We start from the raw sequence: 20,081 nt of genomic DNA on the forward strand, positions 1-20,081 counted from the left end.
GGCTCTGCCATTTGTCTGCTGTGGGATCTTGGGCAAGTCACTTCACTTCTTTGTGTCTGTTACCCCATCTGTAAAATGGGAATTAAGACTGCGAGCCCAGTGTAGGATGGGGACTGTGTCCGACCCCATTAGCTTGTATCTGCTCCAGCGCTTAATACAGTGACTGGCACATAGCGTTTAGCAAATACCAAAAACAAAAAACAGGTACCGAATCCCTGTTTTACAGCCAAGTGGTTTATCCAAGGCCACATAGGCAGAGCCAAGTTGAGAACCCAGGTCTTCCGACTCCCAGATTCAATTAGGCCACGAGCCTCACCAAACTGGAGCTCAAGGGAGATGTTTGGTCAGGATTATAAGGTCACCCTTAATTGTCCACCATCAATTGGCTTGAGACCCGTTGCCATCCAAGCTGATAAGTTGCATCACCTCTCCTCCCATCACCTCCAACTGTTGCCCATTAGTCTCCTCAGGGAGCAGAAATTTCTGACCAATGGCTAAGACACTCCGGTCGAATTTACTGAGCGCTTTCCGGGTGCAGAGCACTGTATTAAGCGCTTGGGAAAGTACAATCTAAGAATAAACAGATACACTCTCTGCCCACACCGAGTCAACGATCTCCCCTCGCTCCTCGGCTCACAAGCTTCTCTCCCCTCAAACCAACCTTACTCACTCATTTTAATTTCTCCCTGCTGACTTCTAAAACCCTCTCCTCCTCCACACCCAGCAGCGGGCCACTCGTCTCCCCGTCTTCAAAGCTTCTGAATCCACCCCCTTCCAGGGGGGCCTAACTTTTATATGGTATTAATTAAGCACTTAGGTACGGGGCACGGTATTAAAGACTGGAGTAGACACAAGCTAATCAGGTGGGACCCAGTCCCTGCCCCATTTACAGCTCCGTCTTAATCCCCATTTTAGAGATGGGAGAAATGAGGCCCAGGGATGTAAAGTGACTTGCCCAACGCCACACAGCAGATGGGAGAAATGAGGCCCAGAGAATATAATACTATAACGATAGAATTTGTTAAGCTCTTACTATGTGCCAAGCACTCTTCTAAGCACTGGGGGATACAAGGTAATCAGGTTGTCGCACGTGGGGCTCACACTCTTCATCCCCGTTTTACAGATGAGGTAACTGAGGCGCAGAGAAGTGAAATGAATTGCCCAACGTCACACAGCAGACAAGTGACTGAGCCAGGATTAGAACCCGTTAACTCGATTAACCTCCCGCCTCCCGGGTAGCACTCTACACTTAGTTCTTATTACCGTTGGGGGAATTGGCCGTGGTGAGGTCCGAGTCTTTTGCGTATCCACCTCTTCCTCCATCTGGAAATAAGTACAGTATCTGACTCCCCTGGAAGATCGTAAACTCCTCAAGGGCAAGGATCCACGAGAAGCAACGTGGCCTAGTGGATGGAGCTCAGGCCTGAGTCCTAATCCCGGCTCCATCATTTGTCTGCTGTGTGACCTTAGGCAAGTCACTTCCCTTGCCTCAGTTACCTCAGCTGTAAAAGACTGAGCCCCATGTGGGACGGAGACTATCTTATATCTACCCCATCACTTAGTGCGGCGCCTGGCAGTTGAACAAATTTTTTTTTTTTAATTATGTCTACCATTTTCCTCTCCCAAGCTCTGCACACCACAGGCACTCAGTACATACTCCTGCAATCAAGTCCCCACTCTTACTCAGTGGACGTCTTGGAGTGTAGTTTCTTAGCAGCCTGGCGTAGTGGATAGAGCACGGGCCAGGAATTCAGGTCACGGGTTCTAATCCCGGCCCCGCCACTTGTCTGCTGGGTGACTTTAGGCAAGTCACTTCACTTCTCTGGGCCTCAGTTACTTTGTCTGTAAAATGGGGATGAAGCCTGGGAGCCCTAGGCGGGACAGGGACTCTGCCCAATCCGATTTGCTTGTATCCATCCCAACGCTTAGTACAGTGCCTGGCACGTAGAAAGTGCTTAACAAATACCGTAATTATTAATATTCCCAGCATCACCAGGTGGCACTGGGCGATCGGTGCCCGAGGGCGACCAGTCGCCTTGGCCAGCCACAAAGTAGACAAACCAGGGGAAGGTAAGCGGACTTTTTCCATCCTCCTCCCTCCTCCGCCCTGTTCTCTCCCCCGTGTTTGCGGCCCTGGGAATCCCATAAGGATCCACAGGGTCCGTTCGGAGGGTGTCTTGGCCAGGTGGAGTTGAGGGGGATGTCCCCTGAACCCCCATTTACCCCTGTGGAAACACATTTCCGTCTCCACTACAGCTGAAGCTCCTGGAGAGTCGGGAACGTGTCCCTTGCTTCTGTTGTCCTTCCCGAGTGCTTAATACAGTGCTCCCCGGGAGCGCTCGGTACCTATCATTAACCGTTCCCTCCCCGCCGCTCCGGGAGGGAGAGGGAAGGGAACGGAGCTGGGAGCCGGTAATCCAGTCAGCGTTGGACCCAGAAGTAACTGTTTTATTGTGATCCGATCAAAGAAATGTATTAGTGCATGTAATAAATGTCGATTCCTCCCTGCCGCGCTTCCTCCTAGACCTGATGACGTCATGGGGGGCTCACCCTGGCCGTGCCCTTATGCCCCGGTACTAGCCCGCGGTGAGTAAGGGGACTCCGCCAGGTACCCTGCAGGACCGAAGCCTCCCTGAGATCCCCGCGACGGAAGGGCAGGGCTCTGAAACCCCGGCGTCCCCGTCTGCGGGTGCGAGGCGAGCGGGGCGTCCACCCCGTGTCGGCGGCCGTCCGGGGGCCACAGAGGACCCGCCCGGCCAGTCGCGCCGGGGACGTGGGGACGACTTGGGGCGAAGGAACGGTGTTAGGGAGGTGCCACCCCACCGTAACAGGTCGTTACCTCCAGGCCGTTCCCACGGACACGCCGGAATGCCCTGTCCGGGAGCTGCCTCCTTCCCAAGGTGACTCGGGGGGGGCCCGGGGAGGGTGCAGGAGGAGGGACGCTGACCACCCCGGCGGAGGACCGACGGCGGGACAGATGAGGACGTGGACCTGCTTCCCCCCCAACCCCCACAACCTGATCCGACTCCCCGCGGAAGTCTACACATCAGCTCCTCTCTACGGGAACAACGAGGCCGCCCTCCAAATACCCCCGCCTGGGAAATCAAATATACACCGTGCTCTGGGCAGGGGGCAGAAGAGAAAAAAGCAGGAGCGTGACGTCTGACCGCAGACGCGCTCCGCAATAGAACCGGGCCCCCAGAAGACAGATCAGTGCGAGGCCGCGGGGTCCGGCGCTCCAGGCCCCGCGGCCCCAGGGGAGAGCCCGGCTGCCGGCCCGGGGCGGGGGTCAGGCGGCGGACAGGCAGGCCTGCCGGATGCTCTGGGCCCAGGTGTTGAGGAGCGCGGTGACGGAATGCTTGTCGGGCAGCTGCAGCAGCTTGGAGGTCATATACTGGTGCACCGACTGCAGGAACGGGTTGGTGTCTGAGAAGGAGAGACGGGGGACGCCGGGGAGGGGAGCGTGAGAAGGGCGGCCGCGGGGCTCGGGTCCCACCCGGACTGGGGGGTCTGGATGGAGAGAGTTGGGGACCCCGGGTGCCCAGACTGAGTGTGGGGCAGAGAAGTGAATGGTTTTAGCCTAGGGCACCGGGACGCAAGCCCCCCTCACTCCTCCCGCTGGTTGTCCGCACCCCCGAGACTATTTTGGGGGAAGCCAAGCTCGGCGAGAGTGCGGCCGAGCGGTCGGGGACCCGGGGCTGGGCCGGGGAGAGGGTCCGAGCCGCCCTGGCCCCCGGCCTCCACCCCGGTGGTGATCCGCAGGAGACGGGACCCGGTGGTGCCGCCCCGAGAGGCGGGTGCTCGGGTGGGGGGCGAGGGGCAGGGAGCCCCTATGAAAACCCCGATGTGCCAGTGGCTCCCACCGTCTCCCGCTGCCCCGTGGCCCCCAGACGTTCACCGTGGGCAGGCAACTTGTCTGTTTATGGTTGTGGCGTACTCTCTCGAGCACCTAGACCAGTGCTCTGCACCCAGTAAGTGCTCGATCTATACGGTTGAAAGAATGGGAGCGGAGGATGCTACTAGTCGCCGGGAGGAGGGCCCCGGCCCCCGGGTGCCCCCTCCCCCCAACCTCCATCGTCTGGCACCGTACCGTACTGCCACTGCTTGTCTATCCAGAGGGGACTCTGGTCCGGGTAGTCGGCCGGGACGCTGAGCTCCAGGGGCGGGACGCTCGGCAGGTTCCGGTCATCTGGAGAACGGGAGATTGTGCTCAGGCCGGGGCCGCCCCCGGGGGCAGGTGCTCTCCGGTTGGCGCTGCCCTCGGGCCCGGGGAGGGGCCGCCTTCCCTCCTGACAGATATTCTCTGCCAGGGACGGCAGTTCTGAATTGTGGAAACCAGTGCCCCGGGTGTCGGACGATTCTGCTGAACTGTACTCTCCCAGGCGTATGGTCCAGTGCTCTGCACGTAGCGCTCAATCAATGCCTTGAATTGATTGAGCGATCGACTGCGAGCCCGTTGTTGGGTAGGGATCGTCTCTGTTGCCAAACCGTACTTTCCAAGGGCTTAGTACAGCGCTCTGCACCCCGGAAGCGCTCAGTAAATACGACTGAATGGACTGCCCGAGGTGCCTGTCCTCCCGAGCCAAGGAGAGAGGGAGGGATGGCTCCCCACCCTCCTCCCTGCACGGCCGGCAATCGTGGGACTCACCCAGTTTGCAGATGAGATGGACGGTGCCGTTGTTGCTGCAGTGCGAGGGGTCCAGGTTCACCAGGAATTTGGGGTTTAACCGCGCCACCTCCCCCTGAAGGACATTGGGGATGGTCTGCCTCTCGTCCTCTTCCAGCTTCCGCTTCCGTGGCGCGATCACCTGGGCGCTAAGGGGATGCGACCGGGACAGTCAGGCAAGGGAGAGGGGAAGCCCGTGGGGCTGGGGCAAGCCCCGGGCTGCTTTTTTTTTTTTTTTTTAAATGACGTTTAAGTGCCTACTAGGGATAGGTACAAGCTGATCGGGTTGGACACCGTCCACGACCCACACAGGGCTCGCGGTCTTTAATCCCCGTTTTACAGATGAGGTTACTGAAGCCCAGAGCAGTGACTGGCCCAAGATCACGCAGCAGACAAGTGGCGGAGGCGGGATTAGAACCCCGGTCCTCCGACTGCCAGGCTCGTGCTCTTGCCTCTCTTCCCTCGCAGTGGGCCCCTGATGGCCTCCGATTCTTGGCCCCGCCGCCACCCCCTGGGGCCCTCGGTACCCACGTGATGGGGGGGCCGTGGATCGCGGTCATGGCGGGCACGAAGGTGCGGTACAGGGAGTGGTTGAAGACCGGGGAGCGGATGTTGGCCAGGACTGCGTCCAGAAGGGGCTGGCACAGGTACTGCTGCTTGGTCGGCGGCACCGGCGGCGGAGGTGGGGTGGGCTGCAAGCCGAACAGAGTCCTCATGGAGCCCCCGCCCCTCCGGCCAGCTAGGGGACTCTTGGCCGAGAGCCCGGAACCTCGAGTGCCCACCCCTTTCCCCGGGGGTGGGGCCGAGGGGGTGCTGAGGGACCCCCGGAGCTTTGGGGGAGAGCGCAGCCAGTCCCAGGAGGGGGCCGACGGGGAAACTCCCCGGGCCCCCGGCGTGGGCGGCCAAAGACGAGCGCTCGTCTTCTCGGTTGTATCTGAAGCCCTGCCTCTCCTGCCCTGCACCTTGAGGAGGAGGGATCCAAGTACCCCCAGAGTGCCCAGGTCCTAGAAGATTTCCCTGCCAGGCTGGGTTACCGCCCCAGAGCTAGAGGCATTAGCTCAGAGAGTCATCCTGCCCTCTGCCCTCCCCGGTCTCACAAGAGGGGCCCGGGCTGTTTCCGGCCCCATTGGATGCCTCTGTGGGGTGTGGGTACCCGCGGACGCCCCAATATATTCTACTGTGCTTGTGGGCCACCACCACCTTAGACCATCGGACCCTTCCTGCCTCTCGTCACCTTCCCCTCCCAACCCCCGGGGCCCTGGGCGGCTTAAGGCGGAGCCGGTGTGCTTACCACAGCCATGTCGTTCTTCAGTTTCTCCAGGGCGATCTCACACTTCTGTAGCGTCTTCAACGGGCACCTAAGAGGGAGGACAGAACGGGGAGGGCGGTCGCAAGGGAAGGAGCGGCGTCGGGCGCAGCTCGGCCTTGTCACACTGGCTCTCGGGGTGTCGCTTCACCTTCTGAGGTCCCTTCCACGGCTCCCTCACGCTCGCAGGACGGGGCCCGGTGGGGATAGGCCCCGCGGAAGCCGACGGCCCCTGCCCGCGCTCCGGTTGCTGGCGACAAGGGCCGCTGCTCTCGAGGAGGCCTCGGCCGTGCCCTGAGGACATCGCCTAGGCCCGACGCCCACGACCAGGTGAGTTTTCACAGGAGCCAGGAGCCCCAGGGATCCCGACGTCATCCCAGGCTACTGCCGGGGCGTCATGTGACCCAACTTCCCACCTCCACCGGCCATGGCTACAGACCGTCGACTTTGCCCGCGGGCCGTGGGAACAGCCTCTGACCCCAGGTGCGGCCGGCTGGCGCCGGCTGAGGTCGGATCGCAGCATTTGGGGCGGGCCGCTCGCTTCTGCGCTCTGCTCTCCCACCTCGGTGCAGCTTGGGAGCTCGGCCGGGGTGGCCGGGGGCCGGCAGGGAGGGGGCGGGCGAGCCCTCGGTGTTGCCAGCCCTGGGGGGATACGGGGCGCGGAGCCGAGCTCACCGTTTGGAAGGGTCCGTCAGGATGTCCAGGAGGCTCTTCATCTTGCTCAGATCCTTCTTCCGATCTGGAAGAGCAGAGGCCCCGTAAGAAACCGGTTGGTGTCCGGGGTGGCCCCTCCCTGTCCCGCACTGCCTGCCCCGGGTGACGCGGGGCAGGCGCCTGATGCCCAAAGAAGCCCAAACCCCAACTGGATGCAGGTGCCCCGGACACTCGGGCCGAGGTCCGACCGCTCTCGCGGCATCCCCAGCGGCCGTCCAGGGAAGGCCCCCGAGCCCACTGGGGCGCGCGTTGGGGTCCGGGCCGTGCCAGGCAGGGGCAGGGAGCGGGGAAGCCAAGGAGGCAGGGGGACGGGTCCGGGCCCAGCGCCCCGCCCAGGAAGGGGCTGGCCCACGGCACCTTCGTTCTTGTCGATTTTGTTGATCATTCGGCGCAGAGGCTCGATGTACTTAGACAGCTGTTTGAGCTTCTCCAGGTACTGCTGCTCCTCAGACTGGCTGGCGCTGGCCGGGCTCATCACCGAGTTCGGATTGACTGTGGGGACCAGGGGGCCGGAGGGACGGAAATGACCATGTGGCCCACCCGCCGTCTACACATCCCGTGGGTTATTCATTAAGAAACTGCCCCGGTGGGGCCCCGGGATGCTTGAAGGAAGCTTGCTCTTCTAGCTAGGGATGGACCATCCCAAACCCGACTCTCCACTCCCGCCTCTCCGCGGTGACCCGGTACGGACCACCCCACACCCCTGATTCCGCCCCCCCCCCGACACACAAGGGACCCAGCTTGGACCATCCCCGTCTCTCCTCCAGGACCTAGCGTGGTCCATCCCACACCCTTTGACTGCCCCCTCTCTAACCCTGACTCTCTCCCAGTGCCCCAGCATGGTCCATCGCACCCCCCCGACTCTCCCCGCTCCATCCTTAACTCTTCCCCCAATGACCCAGTACTGACCATCCCACACCCGACTCTCCCCTCCTCGTCCCTGACTCTCACCCGAGACGGTCACTAGTCCGTGTATTTACCCATTTCTCCTAGACCCGTCTGGGGGTCCCAGCTACCAGGCTTCCTGAGGGAGCTGATTCCCTATGCTCATCCCAAGAAGGGAGTTTCCCTTTACTGGGACCCTGCCCGCCTTCCCGTCAAGGTCAGGGCTTCCCAGTCCCACCCCGGGCACAGGAAGCAACCGCTCCTAGGGAAACTGTCCGGGTCCAAGGCCGCCCAGTGGGACGCTAGGATCCAGTGGGGGAGATGGCGTCCAGGGTCTGGAACTCTCCTGCTCAAGGATTTCCCTCAGCAGTGCCAACCCTTACGCTACGTGCCCGTTGGGGAAAGGAAGGGAAGAGGTCTGTGACCCCGATTTCCCACATGGTTATTCTCGGCCGCCTACCCTGTCCAGCGTCAGGGGGACACGGACAGCTGTCCCTCCACCACCCCGCCCCCCAGTCCCCACAGCTTCGGGGGGACGACTCACCCGGCGTGTTGAGGGGCCCCGGTGACGGGACGCTGAAGTTTTGTGGGGTGCGGGCGGCGGCCGGGCTCTGGGACGGCTGCGGGGAGGGGCTGGGCAGGAAACTGCTGGGAGATGGGGCCGGGCCCGAGCTGAAGGGTTCGGGAGGGACAGTCAGCTTCCGGTCCGGTTGCCCGACACCCGCTCTCCCCAGCCCCTACACCAGGATCCATCCCCCATCCCCGCGATTCCGGTGTCTGGGGTCCGGAGGCCCACCTGACATTGGAGTTGGGCTGGGAGGTCGGCTGCCCGGGCTGGGGGGACGGCTGGGGCGGCGGTGGCATCGACTGGGGCGTCTGGGCTTGCTGGACGGGGGAAGGTGATGACATCATGGGCATGCTGTTCTGGCCGACCTGGAAGCAGACAGGGGAGCGGAGGAATGGCTCAGTTCCCCGGAGAAAGACCCCCGCCAGCGCCCCACCCGTACCCCGTGGCGGGGAGCCGAGCCGGACCACCAGCCTCGGGCGACCCGCCGGCAGGGAGTCTGTCGGCCACTGGGACCGAGAGGATGACCGGTGGGCCACACTGCCCTTCAGAGCGAGGCCTCAGCTGCCGTTCCCGCCGTCCCTCCCGCCCACTCGCGGGTCAGTAAAGCCGTTTCCCAGCAACCTGGCCCCGGCCGGGATCCGAACAGATCCTGGCGGACCGGCACTGCTCCGGCCCCGGCTCCCCGGAGTCGGGGGGCCTTTCTTCCACCGTGTGGAGGCCCTGGGGGCCGGAACGAGCTCCTGAGGGGTGGGTGTTGGGGCCCACCTGGAGAAGCCACCAGCCGCGGAGTCCCAGATGCCCACCTTCCCCGAGGCAGCGGGAGCCCCGTTGAAGGTAAACCAGGGCACCAGGCTTGGAGCTCTCCGGGGGAGCCGGGGAGGGACCTGGGTCACCCCGGGGGAGGCCGAGTGATTTCTACTTTGACAGGCAGGAAGAGAAACCCGTTCACGGGCTCCCGTGCCCGCTGATGATCGAAGAGCTCGTCGCCTAGCCCCTTGCCTGCCGGCCACCTGGACAACTCTGCCTCCTACAGCCCTCATATCCATGACGGTAATGATGACGAAAGGGTTTATTAAGTACTCAGGAGGTGCCAAGCACTGCTCTGAGCATTGGGGTAGAGACCTATCGGGCCAATGGGGCCAGCCGACGCACCTAGACAGAAAGCCGCCCCACACAGAGGGCTGCTGTGGGGGTCTCCTGACCCCCTCCCCCCAACCTTGTGCCCAGGGGAGCTGAGTGGTGACCCACTCTGCTCTGGTTCTCGCTAAGATCCCGCCCTGATGCCTGGGGTTCAGGATGCCAGGGGTAGGGGGTGGGACAGTCACAGAGAGTGGAGGGGAGCAACGGAGGGTAGGAGAGGGGGACGCTGGGGAAACAGCTTAGGAAGCAGGACGGGCCGCCCTTCAGCGAGCCGGACCCAGCCAGTGCCACGTGGGCCTTCGGTATGGACGGAAACTCGCCCCGCCTTCCACCCTCGGCCCGCTCCTATCGGACACACCGGACATCTTGACCCGGGCTTCCGCTTCTCTGTCGAGATCCAGGCAGCGCGCCATGGAACCCCAGAGATGTGGAGAGGCCCCGGACCTCGAGGGGGTGGTGAAAACACCCAGGGTATCCATGGAAAGAACTGGGGTGAGAGAGATCGACAGCCTTCCTTCTCTCGCACCCATTCCCCTTACCCCAGGCTGGGGTTTACTCTCTGCTCTACGCTGTGCTCTCACACGGGGGACGGGCACCACAGCCCACACCTCGGCTGGGGTGGGGGATTCAGGAGCCCGACCCTGACAAAAATGAGGTCACCACGAGCTCCGTTCCCACAGCCAACGCTTAATGTCTTAATGGGGTGCGAGGAGAAGGGCTGTTGGCTTTTTGGCCGGTCGGTCCGTAGCCTGGAGGCTGGCTGTCCAGGAGGAAACTGCCATGTGGTTCCTCTGGGGGCTAGGGGTGCCCATGGGGGTGGACTGGGCACCACGGTATGCGTGGGCACCTGCCCACATCATCCTCCTCCTCGGTGCCCACGGGCACCTCAGGGAACAGCTAGGGGAAGGCAAGACCACCTCCCCAGGGACTCCTGCCGGCTGACGCCAATGGAGGAGAGACCTCAGTCCTCTGCCCCCCAGCTACTGTTGGGACCCCTGCAGGCTTCCCCTTAGCCCTAGAGCGAAGAAGACCCAGAGATGGGCTCTCCAAGAGCCTGTAACGGGCCAGGAGCGGCTGGGCGTGGAGGGACCTCCTGCCCCTTGCTTCTTTCTTTAGACTTCCTTTTAAGAGAAGCAGCGTGGCTCAGTGGAAAGAGCACGGGCTTGGGAGTCAGAGGTCATGAGTTCCAATACCCGCTGTCAACTCTGTGACTGTGGGCAGGTCACTTAACTTCTCTGTGCCTCAGTGACCCCATCTGTAAAATGGGGATTAAGCTGTGAGCCTCACGTGGGACGACCTGATCACCCTGTATCTCCCCCAGCGCTTAGAACAGTGCTCTGCACATAGTAAGCGCTTAACAAATACCAACATTAGTGGACTGGAAGCTCTCCCATGGGCAAGGGAGGGGTCTTGTTCTTCTGATGAACTTCCCAGGTGCTCAGTATAGAGCAGGGCACCCAGCAGACACTCAACAAACACCATCCGAACAGCTTAGCTGGGTACCCAGGACTCAACCCCCTTCGGCAGACCCCAGGGGATCCTCGAGCATGGCGGGGCGGACCTTCCGGTCTGCCCAGGACCCTCTTCTGTGAGGATGGGCACTGGGCAAGGAGGAGGCTACTTTCTGAAGGCCTTCATCCCCACCCCCGGCTCCCGACCTGGTGCCGGGGCCTGTCGTCGGGACTCACACACCCCCTTCTCTGCTGGCGGGCGGGTTTAGGCCTGTGGACGGTAACCCTTGGAAGTGGGCGCCGGGTAGCGGGTCCACCCAGAGGCCTCCGTATGCTCACAGGGGTCTTCCCGGCCGCACGCCCTTACCGGCTTGTGTGTGCGGGGAGCGGTTTCTATGAGCTTGTTCCTCCAGGCCCCCCGGCCCCCGCGTCTCCGGAGACTGGCAGTTCGTCGCTGCCTGAGCTCCGTCGGAGCCCGATGGCGCGACCGACAGATGGGGTGGGGGCTCAAGGAGCCCCCGTTGGGCGCCCAATGCCGGTCTGACCCAATCCCTGCCCTCAGGGGGCTTAGTCAAAGCGGGCGAGGACTGACGGGTAGGGACGAGCCTTCCCTAGGGGCCTCTGAACGTTAATTCCGTTCTCAAGGAACAATGAACAATCTGGACGGAAGTGAGGCTGGGGGAGGGGGTTTCCTGGTCCAATTGCTTGGAGGGCTTTGCCCTCTCCTACCTCAACCCGGCCCGCACAGATGGCTCTCCTAACGCTAACCTTCTCACTGTACCTCACTGCCAACGTCTCGCCCACATCCTGCCTCGGGCCTGGGACGCCTTCCCTCCTCGTACGCAATAGACAGTTACCCTCTCCCCGTTCCAAGTCTTGTAGAAGGCCCATCTCCTCCAAGAGGCCCTCCTTGACTAAGACCTCCTTTCCTCTTCTCCCACTCTCTTCGGCATCGCCCTGACTTGCTCCCTTTATTCGTCCCCCCCCTCCCAGCCCCACAGCCCTTACGTCCAGATGGGTCCATCTGTTTATTTTAATGCCCGCCTCCCCTCTTCGACTGTAAGCTCTGGAATGTTCCGTTTCTTGTTATAGTCCACTCTCCCAAGCGCTTAATACAGTGTTCTGCCCACAGTAAACACTCAATAAATATGACTGACTCCAGGGACAGAAGTTACTCAGCCCCGGAAAGGGGTGGGCGGACGGATCCCAGTCACCCCGGCAGAGGGCTGTGAACGTCGGGAACCTCGCGTAAGCTGCCCAACCGAAACATCCTTCCGCAGGCGTCTCTCCACGCTTCGGAAACTCCAATGGGCTGCCCATTCTGCTCCAACTCATGCGAAAACACTTGACCCCTGGCTTTCAGCTCTCCCCACGCTAGACTGCAAGCCTGCTACTGGCAGGCAAGGCGTCCGCTAACTCTGTGTATTGTACTCTCCTAGGAGCCTAATAGAGTGCTCTGCACAGATTAAGCACGACTGACTGATCGATGCTACTTATCCTCCCTGCTCTCCCATTACATCCCGATTTGGATTCTTCCTACCACTCAAGTCAAACTCCTCTCTGCATTTCCTTCTCATCCCTCCCGCCTCCGACTGCCGCTCTCCCCAGCTCTGGTCTGGAACTCCCTCTCCCTTCGAAACCGCTCGACCCCAGTCCTCCCATCTCCGTAGCCCTTCTGAAATCCTTCCTCCTCCAGAAGGCCTTCCCTGCTTCATTTTTCTTCTCCCCAGGTCATATCCCCTCAACACTCTCCCACCAACTCGACTTTTATTTATCCATGCGCATCCGCCCTTGAGGCTTTCGTACACACCCCATCGACTTCCTCACGCTTCCTCGTCCAACCCATCCATTTTTCCTTTCTTTCCATCAGTCTCTGAGTTATTCGGTGCCTGTCTCCCCACGCTAGAGTGTAGGCCCCTTAAGGGCAGAGACTGTACATATTAAATGCTCAATAAATCCGACTGAATGAATTCTGCCCTAACTCTATTGTACTCTTTGTACTGTTTCCTATAGGTTCTCTGCACCCACCAGGAGCCCAACGACTACTAACCATTTGAAGAGTACGTTGAGTGCTGTACCCTCGGCAAACAATCCGCACAAACGATTGAACAGACAGTAGCGAGAGTCCTTGGAGCTGCTGCCCAAAACAGAGCCATCCGGGGAAGGGGGGAGTTTTCCCAGTGCGTTTTAAATTAACGGCTCCCCGTATGTTCAAGGTCAACAGGTGGGACCCGTTCCAGGTGCCCTGCTTTGAGAAACCCGGCCGGAGATGCTTCCTCCGCTCTGACGAGCTCGCTACACCCTGCCCCTGGTTCCTCCTGACCTCCGTGGGCCCAGGTGGAGCCCGGCTTGCTCACCAGATCAGAGAAACTGAGGACAGCTGGGAAATGGAGCAGAAGCCAGGCAATGGCAGCAGAGAATCAATTCACAGTACCTACTGACGGCCTACTCTGCGCACAGCATTGAACTGAGCACTTGGAAGGTATAAAATAAGCAAGTGAGGTATTCCCTTTAGTGTGGAAACTCCCTGTGGGTGGGGAGACAGGCAAGTCTTTATTAACGGAGTAATGAAAATGAATAACTGTCGGTAGGATTAAATGTGTGTGCCTGGTGCTAAGGGTCAGTATGGAAGAGGTGCTTAGGTGCTCGGGAAGGCTGATGGGGTTTTTGATTTGGGATACTAGGAATTCATCAGGGATGGCTTGTTGGAGGAGGGCTTTGCTTAAGGGGAGAGTTAGGGTCTCTGTGCGTAGCTGGGTGGGCACAGAGTGGTATTTTGTTGTGGTATTTAGTAAGCAGCGTGGCTTAGTGGAAAGGGCAGGGGCTTGGGAGTCAGAGGCCGAGCGTTCTAATCCCGGCTCTGCCACTTGTCTCTCTCAACTCCTCCGTCTCCCCTGAAAGCCTGTTTTTCCCGCTTCCCTCCTTCAGCCCAAATCAAGCAGTTGACCGGCCTGACCTCTGAATGGGGCGGTCCTTGGGCCTCAGCTTCCCGCCTGCCTGCTGCGTTCCTTGCTCCCTCTCTCTTCCGCCCTCCCTGCTGCCCAGCTTCCAAGTTGAGCTCCACCATGGCGGGGACTCGTTCCCCGCAACTACCTAACTGGCAGCTCACCACTCTCTCCATCTTCAAAACCCCCCCGAAACCTCATCTCCTCTAGGAGGCCTTCTCCCATTCAGCTCTCCTATTCCTGCCCATTCCAGAACTTCCAGACCTCACAGGCAATCCTCTTCCGTAACCCCTCCGTACATACGCCGGTGCCCCACCACTAACACACACGTCCCTCTCCCCTTTCCCTTCTTGCTCCTCTTGACGACCCCGCTAGACGCTAAACTCTCTGAGGGCAGGGAGTGTCCCCCTAGGCTCACTGTTTTTACCCTCACGCTAATTACGGCGCCTTACACCTAACAGGGACTTGATCGCACCCCGAAGAGGGACTTTTGGAAAGTCTGTGCGTACCCAGTTGGGGGTTCTCCAGGACGTTCGGGGACCCATCACTGCTGTGTCCCACAGGCACTCGGGGGGGATGAGGAGCCCTAGTCTGCACTGAGCACCTCTCCAGCCCTCTGCCAGGTGAGAGCCACAGGCTGCGAACCCGCAAACGCTACTCGATGCGGTGGTGGACAGTTCCCTGGGAAACTCCCTTGCTCGACGGCCTGACTCCGACCGCCCTCCGGCTCAGATGAGCCTCTGCACGGGAGCCGGGATGCCCACCCGGAAAGGAACCCCCTGGATAGAACCCAGCCCTGCTTGATGCAACTCAGTCGCCGGACCAGGTACTCCTCCCCGCCCACGGTCGAGGAATGGGGGGTCCGCTGGTCCCGCCGCTCGGCAGCCCATGCCCGCGTAGGCCAGCTCCCAGGGGGGCGGTCTCCGGGGTCACGTCTCTCCTCCCCCACCCCGAGTTAAGCACCGCCGGCACCCCGCGGCCCCACGGTGCGTCAACTCGGTAAATACCTGGGGCATCTGCTGTCCGCCCAAAGGGATGGTGCTTGGTGGCGTGGTGGATGGCGCGGTGGCGGGTGGGAACCGTGGTCTGATTTGCATCCCACCTCGGGCCATAGCTGCGGTGATCATCTTTGAGGACAGAAGGACAACACACAGGGTGATCACGAAACAAGGAATGCAGTCACTGGTGGGTAAAAGAGAAGCACATGCAGCCTCGGGTGGGAAGGATGGGGAGGTGGGGGGCTTGGGAGCGTCCCCAGCCTCCTCCTCCACCCCCCGCAGCAGCGAGGCCGCCGTCTAGAACCCGGGACGGGGCCCGGTCGCTGGACTCAGGCTTGTGCAGGGAGCACTGGGGGGGGGCCAGGAAGGTTTGGCTGGTGGGGGCTGCCGGGTTCTCAGTCGGGGCGACAGGAGGTGTTTTCTCCATTGACGGTGGGCATAAAAATTCAGACCTAAGACTGCTGTCAGGGCTGCTCGGAGCCAGTTTCCAGCCCAGGATCTGGTCTTCTCTGAGCGCCAGCCACCGGACTGTTCCCAGAACTCCTAACCTCTCTCCCCAGTTCCACTACAAGTCTCCGGTGGTCAGGGATGGGGAGAAGAACCCTCCGAAGGTGCCAGACCAGACCCGGCCCAGGTGAGGATGCTTTATTTCCGGCTCTCCAAGGAAATGAATCCCCACATCCTTCTCTTTGGGACAGAAAGCGCCAGGGAGGGGCCTCTCCCCTGACCCTTGAGGGTCCGTTTTGGAACCCCAGGAACCGGATGCCTTTTCTTTTTTTTTCAAAAATCCTTTGATGTGCAAATATCTGTTGGATTTCTTTTTTCTTTGCTTTTTAAAATGAAAGAAAAAACACTGCTGTGTGACCTTGGGCTAGTAACTTCACTTCTCTGAACCTCAGTTACCTCATCTGTAAAATGGGGGTTGAGACTGTGAGCCCCACATGGGACAGGACCTGGATCCAACCTGATGTGCTTGTATAGCAATAAGAAGAAGAATGGTATTTAAGTGCTTACTATGTGCCAAGCACTGTTCTAAGCTCTAGGATAGATACAAGGTGATCAGGTTGTCCCACGTGGGGCTCACAGTCTCCATCCCCATTGTACAGATAAGGCCACTGAGGCACAGAGAAATTAAGGGATTTGCCTAAGGTCACAAAACAGACAAGTGGCGGAGCCGGAATTAGAACCCACGATCTCTGGCTCCCAAGTCCGCGTTCTCACCACTAGGCCATGCTGCTTCCCTAATCCACCCCCGGCGCTTAGTACAGTGCCTGGCACATAGTAAGCGCTTACAAAACACCATCATTATATTTATTACTAGTGGAAAGACTTAATCTCAGTCCCTCCCCTTGCCCGCCGCGTGACTTTGGGCCGGTCACTTCGCTTGTCTGGGCCTCGTCCATCTGTATAATGGGGATAATAATGATGATGGTATTTAAATGCTAACTCTGTGCCAAACACTGTTCTAAGCGCTGGCGCCGTTCTAAGTTCTTTCACTTAGCCTGAGCCCCTCTCGTTCCCTTGCCGTTCTCCCGGCAGCCCTTCCTCCCTGCTCCCGTTTTTCCCTTCCACAGTTCTTTTTGCTGATCCTCTCTCCACCTCCTCTCTTACTCCCTCTTCTTCCGTCCAAAGGGAACTAAAGGGAACGTGCCTACCAGCTCTGGTCGTGCTGTCCTCTCCCGACGGCTCCGCGCACGGTAAGTGATCGATAAATACCCCTGACTAGACCTGGAGACGGCGAGGCGTGTGGCCACGGCGGGCAGGTGGGGGCAGCTGGGTGAGAGGGGAAGGCTCCCTTTCAAACGTGCGGGGCTTGATCTCGCCAGCGTCCTGCCCGCTGAGCGAAGCCCAGTCCATGTCGGACGACTGCAGGGGGCTCAGACACTGACCACCCGGCCGCCTCGCTGGGTCCCCTGGCCTCGCCCAGCCAGGGAGACTGGGTCGCCCCAGGAACCCGACGGCAAAGTCACCGCTGATGAGTTTTCCCCGTCGGCACCCGAGGAAGGTCGGCAGGGCCCCACCGACCCCGTCCGCCGCCCCGGGCCTCTGCGGGCGGTCCCCAGTTGGACGGGAGTGACCTGGGGGGGGGGTCTCAACCGAATCTCTCACGCTCAAGGGTGGCGCTGATGCCCCGGAGATCGTACCCTGCTTCGCCACCTCTGGCACCTACCGGGCCTGGTACCGTTTCTCCTTTTCTGCATCCCCCATTAGATCGGAGGCTCCTCGGGGGGCAGGGAATGTTGGTCTCGAGTGGTGGTGGGTGGAGGGGGGAGTTGGGGCAGATGTGGGAGCCCCCCAGACGTGGCACCTTGGTCGCCACGGCCAGCTTTTGGCCACCCGGAGAAACCCGCATCTACGAGCCCCCGGGTGGGTGAGCTTTGCCACCTCGGACCCGGCGGGAGCTGACGATCGGAGAACGGGAGTTGCCATCCACGGCCGGGACGGGCCTCCCGGCTGAGTCGGTCTCTCGGCACAGGGACGGGGAAGGAGAAGGGAGAGGATCCGGGTCGGAAACAGGAGAGGAAGGAGGGGAGCTCCCGGAGCCGGCCAAGGCAGGGCCGGGGTCATCCATCAGGCCGGGACCACCCACTGGGTGGGTCCGGCCACCGCGGGGAACCATGCCACTCTTCCCGCCGCCCGTGCTGCCCTCCGATAGGCGGGACCACGCTCCCCACCATGCCTTGGTTATCCACATGGGGCCAGGGAGGCCCAAGGGAGCCTAGTGGCACAAGCTTGGGAGTCACAGGACACGGGTTCTAATCCTGGCTCCACCACCTGTCTGCTGCGTGACCTTGGGCAAGTCCCTTCACTTCTCTGGGCCTCAGTTACCTGTAAAACGGGGACTGAGACCGTGAACCCCACGTGGGACCTGTATCCCACGTGCTTAGAACAGTGCCTGGCACGCAGTAAGTGTTTTAACAAATACCATAATTATTATTATTGTTTTCCTCTTGCGGGTACCCCAGAGCCTGCCTGTGCGTAGAGAGCCGCTCCCCAGACTTCAGTGTGACTGGCAAAAAGGGACTGAAGAGAGGCTGGGTGGCTCGGTGAATTCATCAGCCTGGCTGGGTCGGAGAGCGTCGGGGGAGGGCGCGAAAACGCTCCCGGAGGGCTCCCCGCTGGGTCCCTTGGGCCCCCGCCTTCCATCCACACCGGAAAACACGCAGGGGCGGGAGAAGCAGAACCTGCGTCCCACCACAAATGCCAGAGGCCCTCACTCCCAAGCTGAGGCCAACTGCAGACGGACGGGGCCCTCCCCACAAAGCCACCGGTGTGAATGCGTGCACCCGTGCCGGGCTCAAAACCCCCAGCTCACACGCGGGCTTCTTACCTGGCCGCCGGAGGCTACGATCTGGGCAGCTTGGGCCGCCTGGGCGGCTGCGGCCGCGGCCGCGGCCACCGCCGCCTGTTGCTGCTGCTGCTGCTGCTGGACTTGCTGTTGCTGCTGGGCCTGGGCCTGCTGCTGCTGGGCTTGCGCCTGCTGCTGCTGGGCCTGCTGCTGCTGCTGCTGCTGGGCCTGCTGCTGCTGCTGCGCCTGCTGCTGCTGCGCCTGCTGCTGCTGCTGCGCCTGCTGCTGTTGCTGCGCCTGCTGCTGCTGCTGCACTATATGAGCTCTGACCTTGAGGCCGCAAGGAGGGAAGGAGGAACGGCAGGTGGAGAAACCGCCCGGCCTAAGCGGACAGACCCCGGGCCTGGGAGTCCGAGGACCTGGGTTCTGATCCCGGCTCCGCCTCTTGGCTGCTGCGTGATCTTGGGCAAGTAAATCCACTTCTCTGGGCCTCAGTTTCCAAAATGGGGATCAAGTATCTGTTCTCCCTCCAACTTAGACTGTGCGCACCAGGCGGGACAGGGACCGTGCCTGACCTAATTAACTTACACCGACCCCAGAGCTTAGAAGAGTGTCTGACGCATAGCAAGCCCTTAACGAATAACTCAAAAAAAAAGAAACCCGGGGCTGCCCCTGACGTGCTTTTCCAGGACGAGGCCTTAAGCCGGAGTTGCCCCGTCATGCAGTTGAGCGGGGAGGAACTCGTGTTCTGGTTCTCTCGCGCTACAGCGGGGGGGAGGCCGAGTGGGCCGAAACCAGGCCCCGTCCCACCTGCCCTCGCCCATCCTGGCCCACCGTGGCTACTCAGCACGACTGGTCAGCTAGGATGGCTCCTTCTCGCTGGAGGAAAGGAGGCAAGGGAGCGGTTGCTTAGCACAGGGCTTGGGGGGAGGGCACAGAGGTTGGAAGGGGGGGAGGGAGATAGTCTGCAGTAGGTGGGGACTAACAGCGAAGCCCCCTGAGAAAAAAAAGCGGACGACGCACCCTGACGGCTCTAAAAAGATCACCCTCCCCCTTCCCGTATTTACCGTCTCACATCTCCCTCTTGAAAAGGCGGCGACCTCTAAAGTCCCTAGCTTTGGGGGGGTCACTCACGTGCATGGCTTGGATCTGCTGTTTGGTGAACAGCATCTGCCCGGAGATGGCCTGAGCGGGGTTGACCAACGGCTGGGTCTGGGCCTGCGGGGGGAGTTGCGGCTGTTGGCCTTGGGCCGCCTGTTGCTGCTGCTGCTGGTGCATCTGCTGCAGCTGTTGCTGCATCGCTTGAGAGGACGGGGGCGGCTGCTGCTGCTGCTGCTGCAGGGCCTGCTGCTGCATGGCCTGCTGCTGCTGCTGTTGCATCGGTTGCTGCTGTACCTGCAGAGCTGCCTGCTGCTGTTGCTGCTGCTGCTGCAGCTGAAACTGAGCGATTCGTTGTAGCTGCTGCTGCTGCTGTTGCTGCTGGATCTGCAGAAAACACCCAGAGGTTGGTCACGGGCGAAGCCGGAGGGGTGTCGGCGCGTGCTCGGTCAATCGTATTTATTGAGCGCTTACTGGGAGCACTGTATTAAGCACTTGGGGCCCAGGTCGCCGGTGCCCCGCGGGGGCGGTGGTTAAGGAAACCTGACAGGTAACACTCCCCAGCGATGCCCCGGCTCCACCCCCTCTATCTCTTCCAAAAATCCTGCATCCTCTCCCCGCCGGAACACCCCGGGCTCCTCTTCCGTCTCCCTGAGGGCTCCGAGGCCCGATAGCTAACTCAGCTCTGAGAAAGAGAACTTTAAACACCCCCTTCCTACTTGCCCGTCTTCTTCCCACACTAGGAAGCAACGGGGCCTAGCGGAAAGAGCCCGGGCCTGGGAGGCAGAGGAGTTGGGTTCCGGTCCCGGCTCCGTATGACTCTGGACAAGCCACTTGGCTTCTCTGACTCAGTTCCCTCATCTTCAAAAAGGGGATTCCACCCCTGTTCTCTCCCCTCCTCACCCTGTGAGCCCCCTGGATTATCTTGGGTCTCCCCCGAGTGCTTGGTACAGTGCTTGGCACAGAGTAAATGCTTAACGAATGCCACGATCATAATTATTATTAGTTAACGGCAGCATGG

At 60.8% G+C, this 20,081-nt stretch overlaps 1 protein-coding gene across 1 annotated transcript in view; it reads right to left on the reverse strand.

The window, feature by feature from the left end:
- Window positions 1–2,421: 2,421 nt before the first annotated feature.
- Window positions 2,422–20,081, reverse strand: part of LOC100090582 (mediator of RNA polymerase II transcription subunit 15) — a 33,423-nt gene continuing 15,763 nt past the window's right edge. Inside the window, exons 7-19 of the mRNA XM_029049182.2 lie at window positions 19,097–19,447; window positions 18,242–18,292; window positions 18,005–18,109; window positions 14,683–14,802; window positions 8,368–8,504; window positions 8,116–8,243; window positions 7,044–7,178; window positions 6,648–6,711; window positions 5,958–6,024; window positions 5,198–5,358; window positions 4,649–4,815; window positions 4,091–4,189; window positions 2,422–3,426 (exon numbers count right to left, since the gene is read on the reverse strand). Of these exons, the coding sequence (XP_028905015.1) occupies window positions 3,290–3,426; window positions 4,091–4,189; window positions 4,649–4,815; window positions 5,198–5,358; window positions 5,958–6,024; window positions 6,648–6,711; window positions 7,044–7,178; window positions 8,116–8,243; window positions 8,368–8,504; window positions 14,683–14,802; window positions 18,005–18,109; window positions 18,242–18,292; window positions 19,097–19,447 (1,722 nt within the window). The 3' untranslated portion in view covers window positions 2,422–3,289. The remainder of the gene's footprint in view (window positions 3,427–4,090; window positions 4,190–4,648; window positions 4,816–5,197; window positions 5,359–5,957; window positions 6,025–6,647; window positions 6,712–7,043; window positions 7,179–8,115; window positions 8,244–8,367; window positions 8,505–14,682; window positions 14,803–18,004; window positions 18,110–18,241; window positions 18,293–19,096; window positions 19,448–20,081) is intronic.

This window comes from Ornithorhynchus anatinus, chromosome 21 (genome assembly GCF_004115215.2).
Source record: "Ornithorhynchus anatinus isolate Pmale09 chromosome 21, mOrnAna1.pri.v4, whole genome shotgun sequence".
In the NCBI taxonomy this organism is placed as follows: Eukaryota; Metazoa; Chordata; class Mammalia; order Monotremata; family Ornithorhynchidae; genus Ornithorhynchus; species Ornithorhynchus anatinus.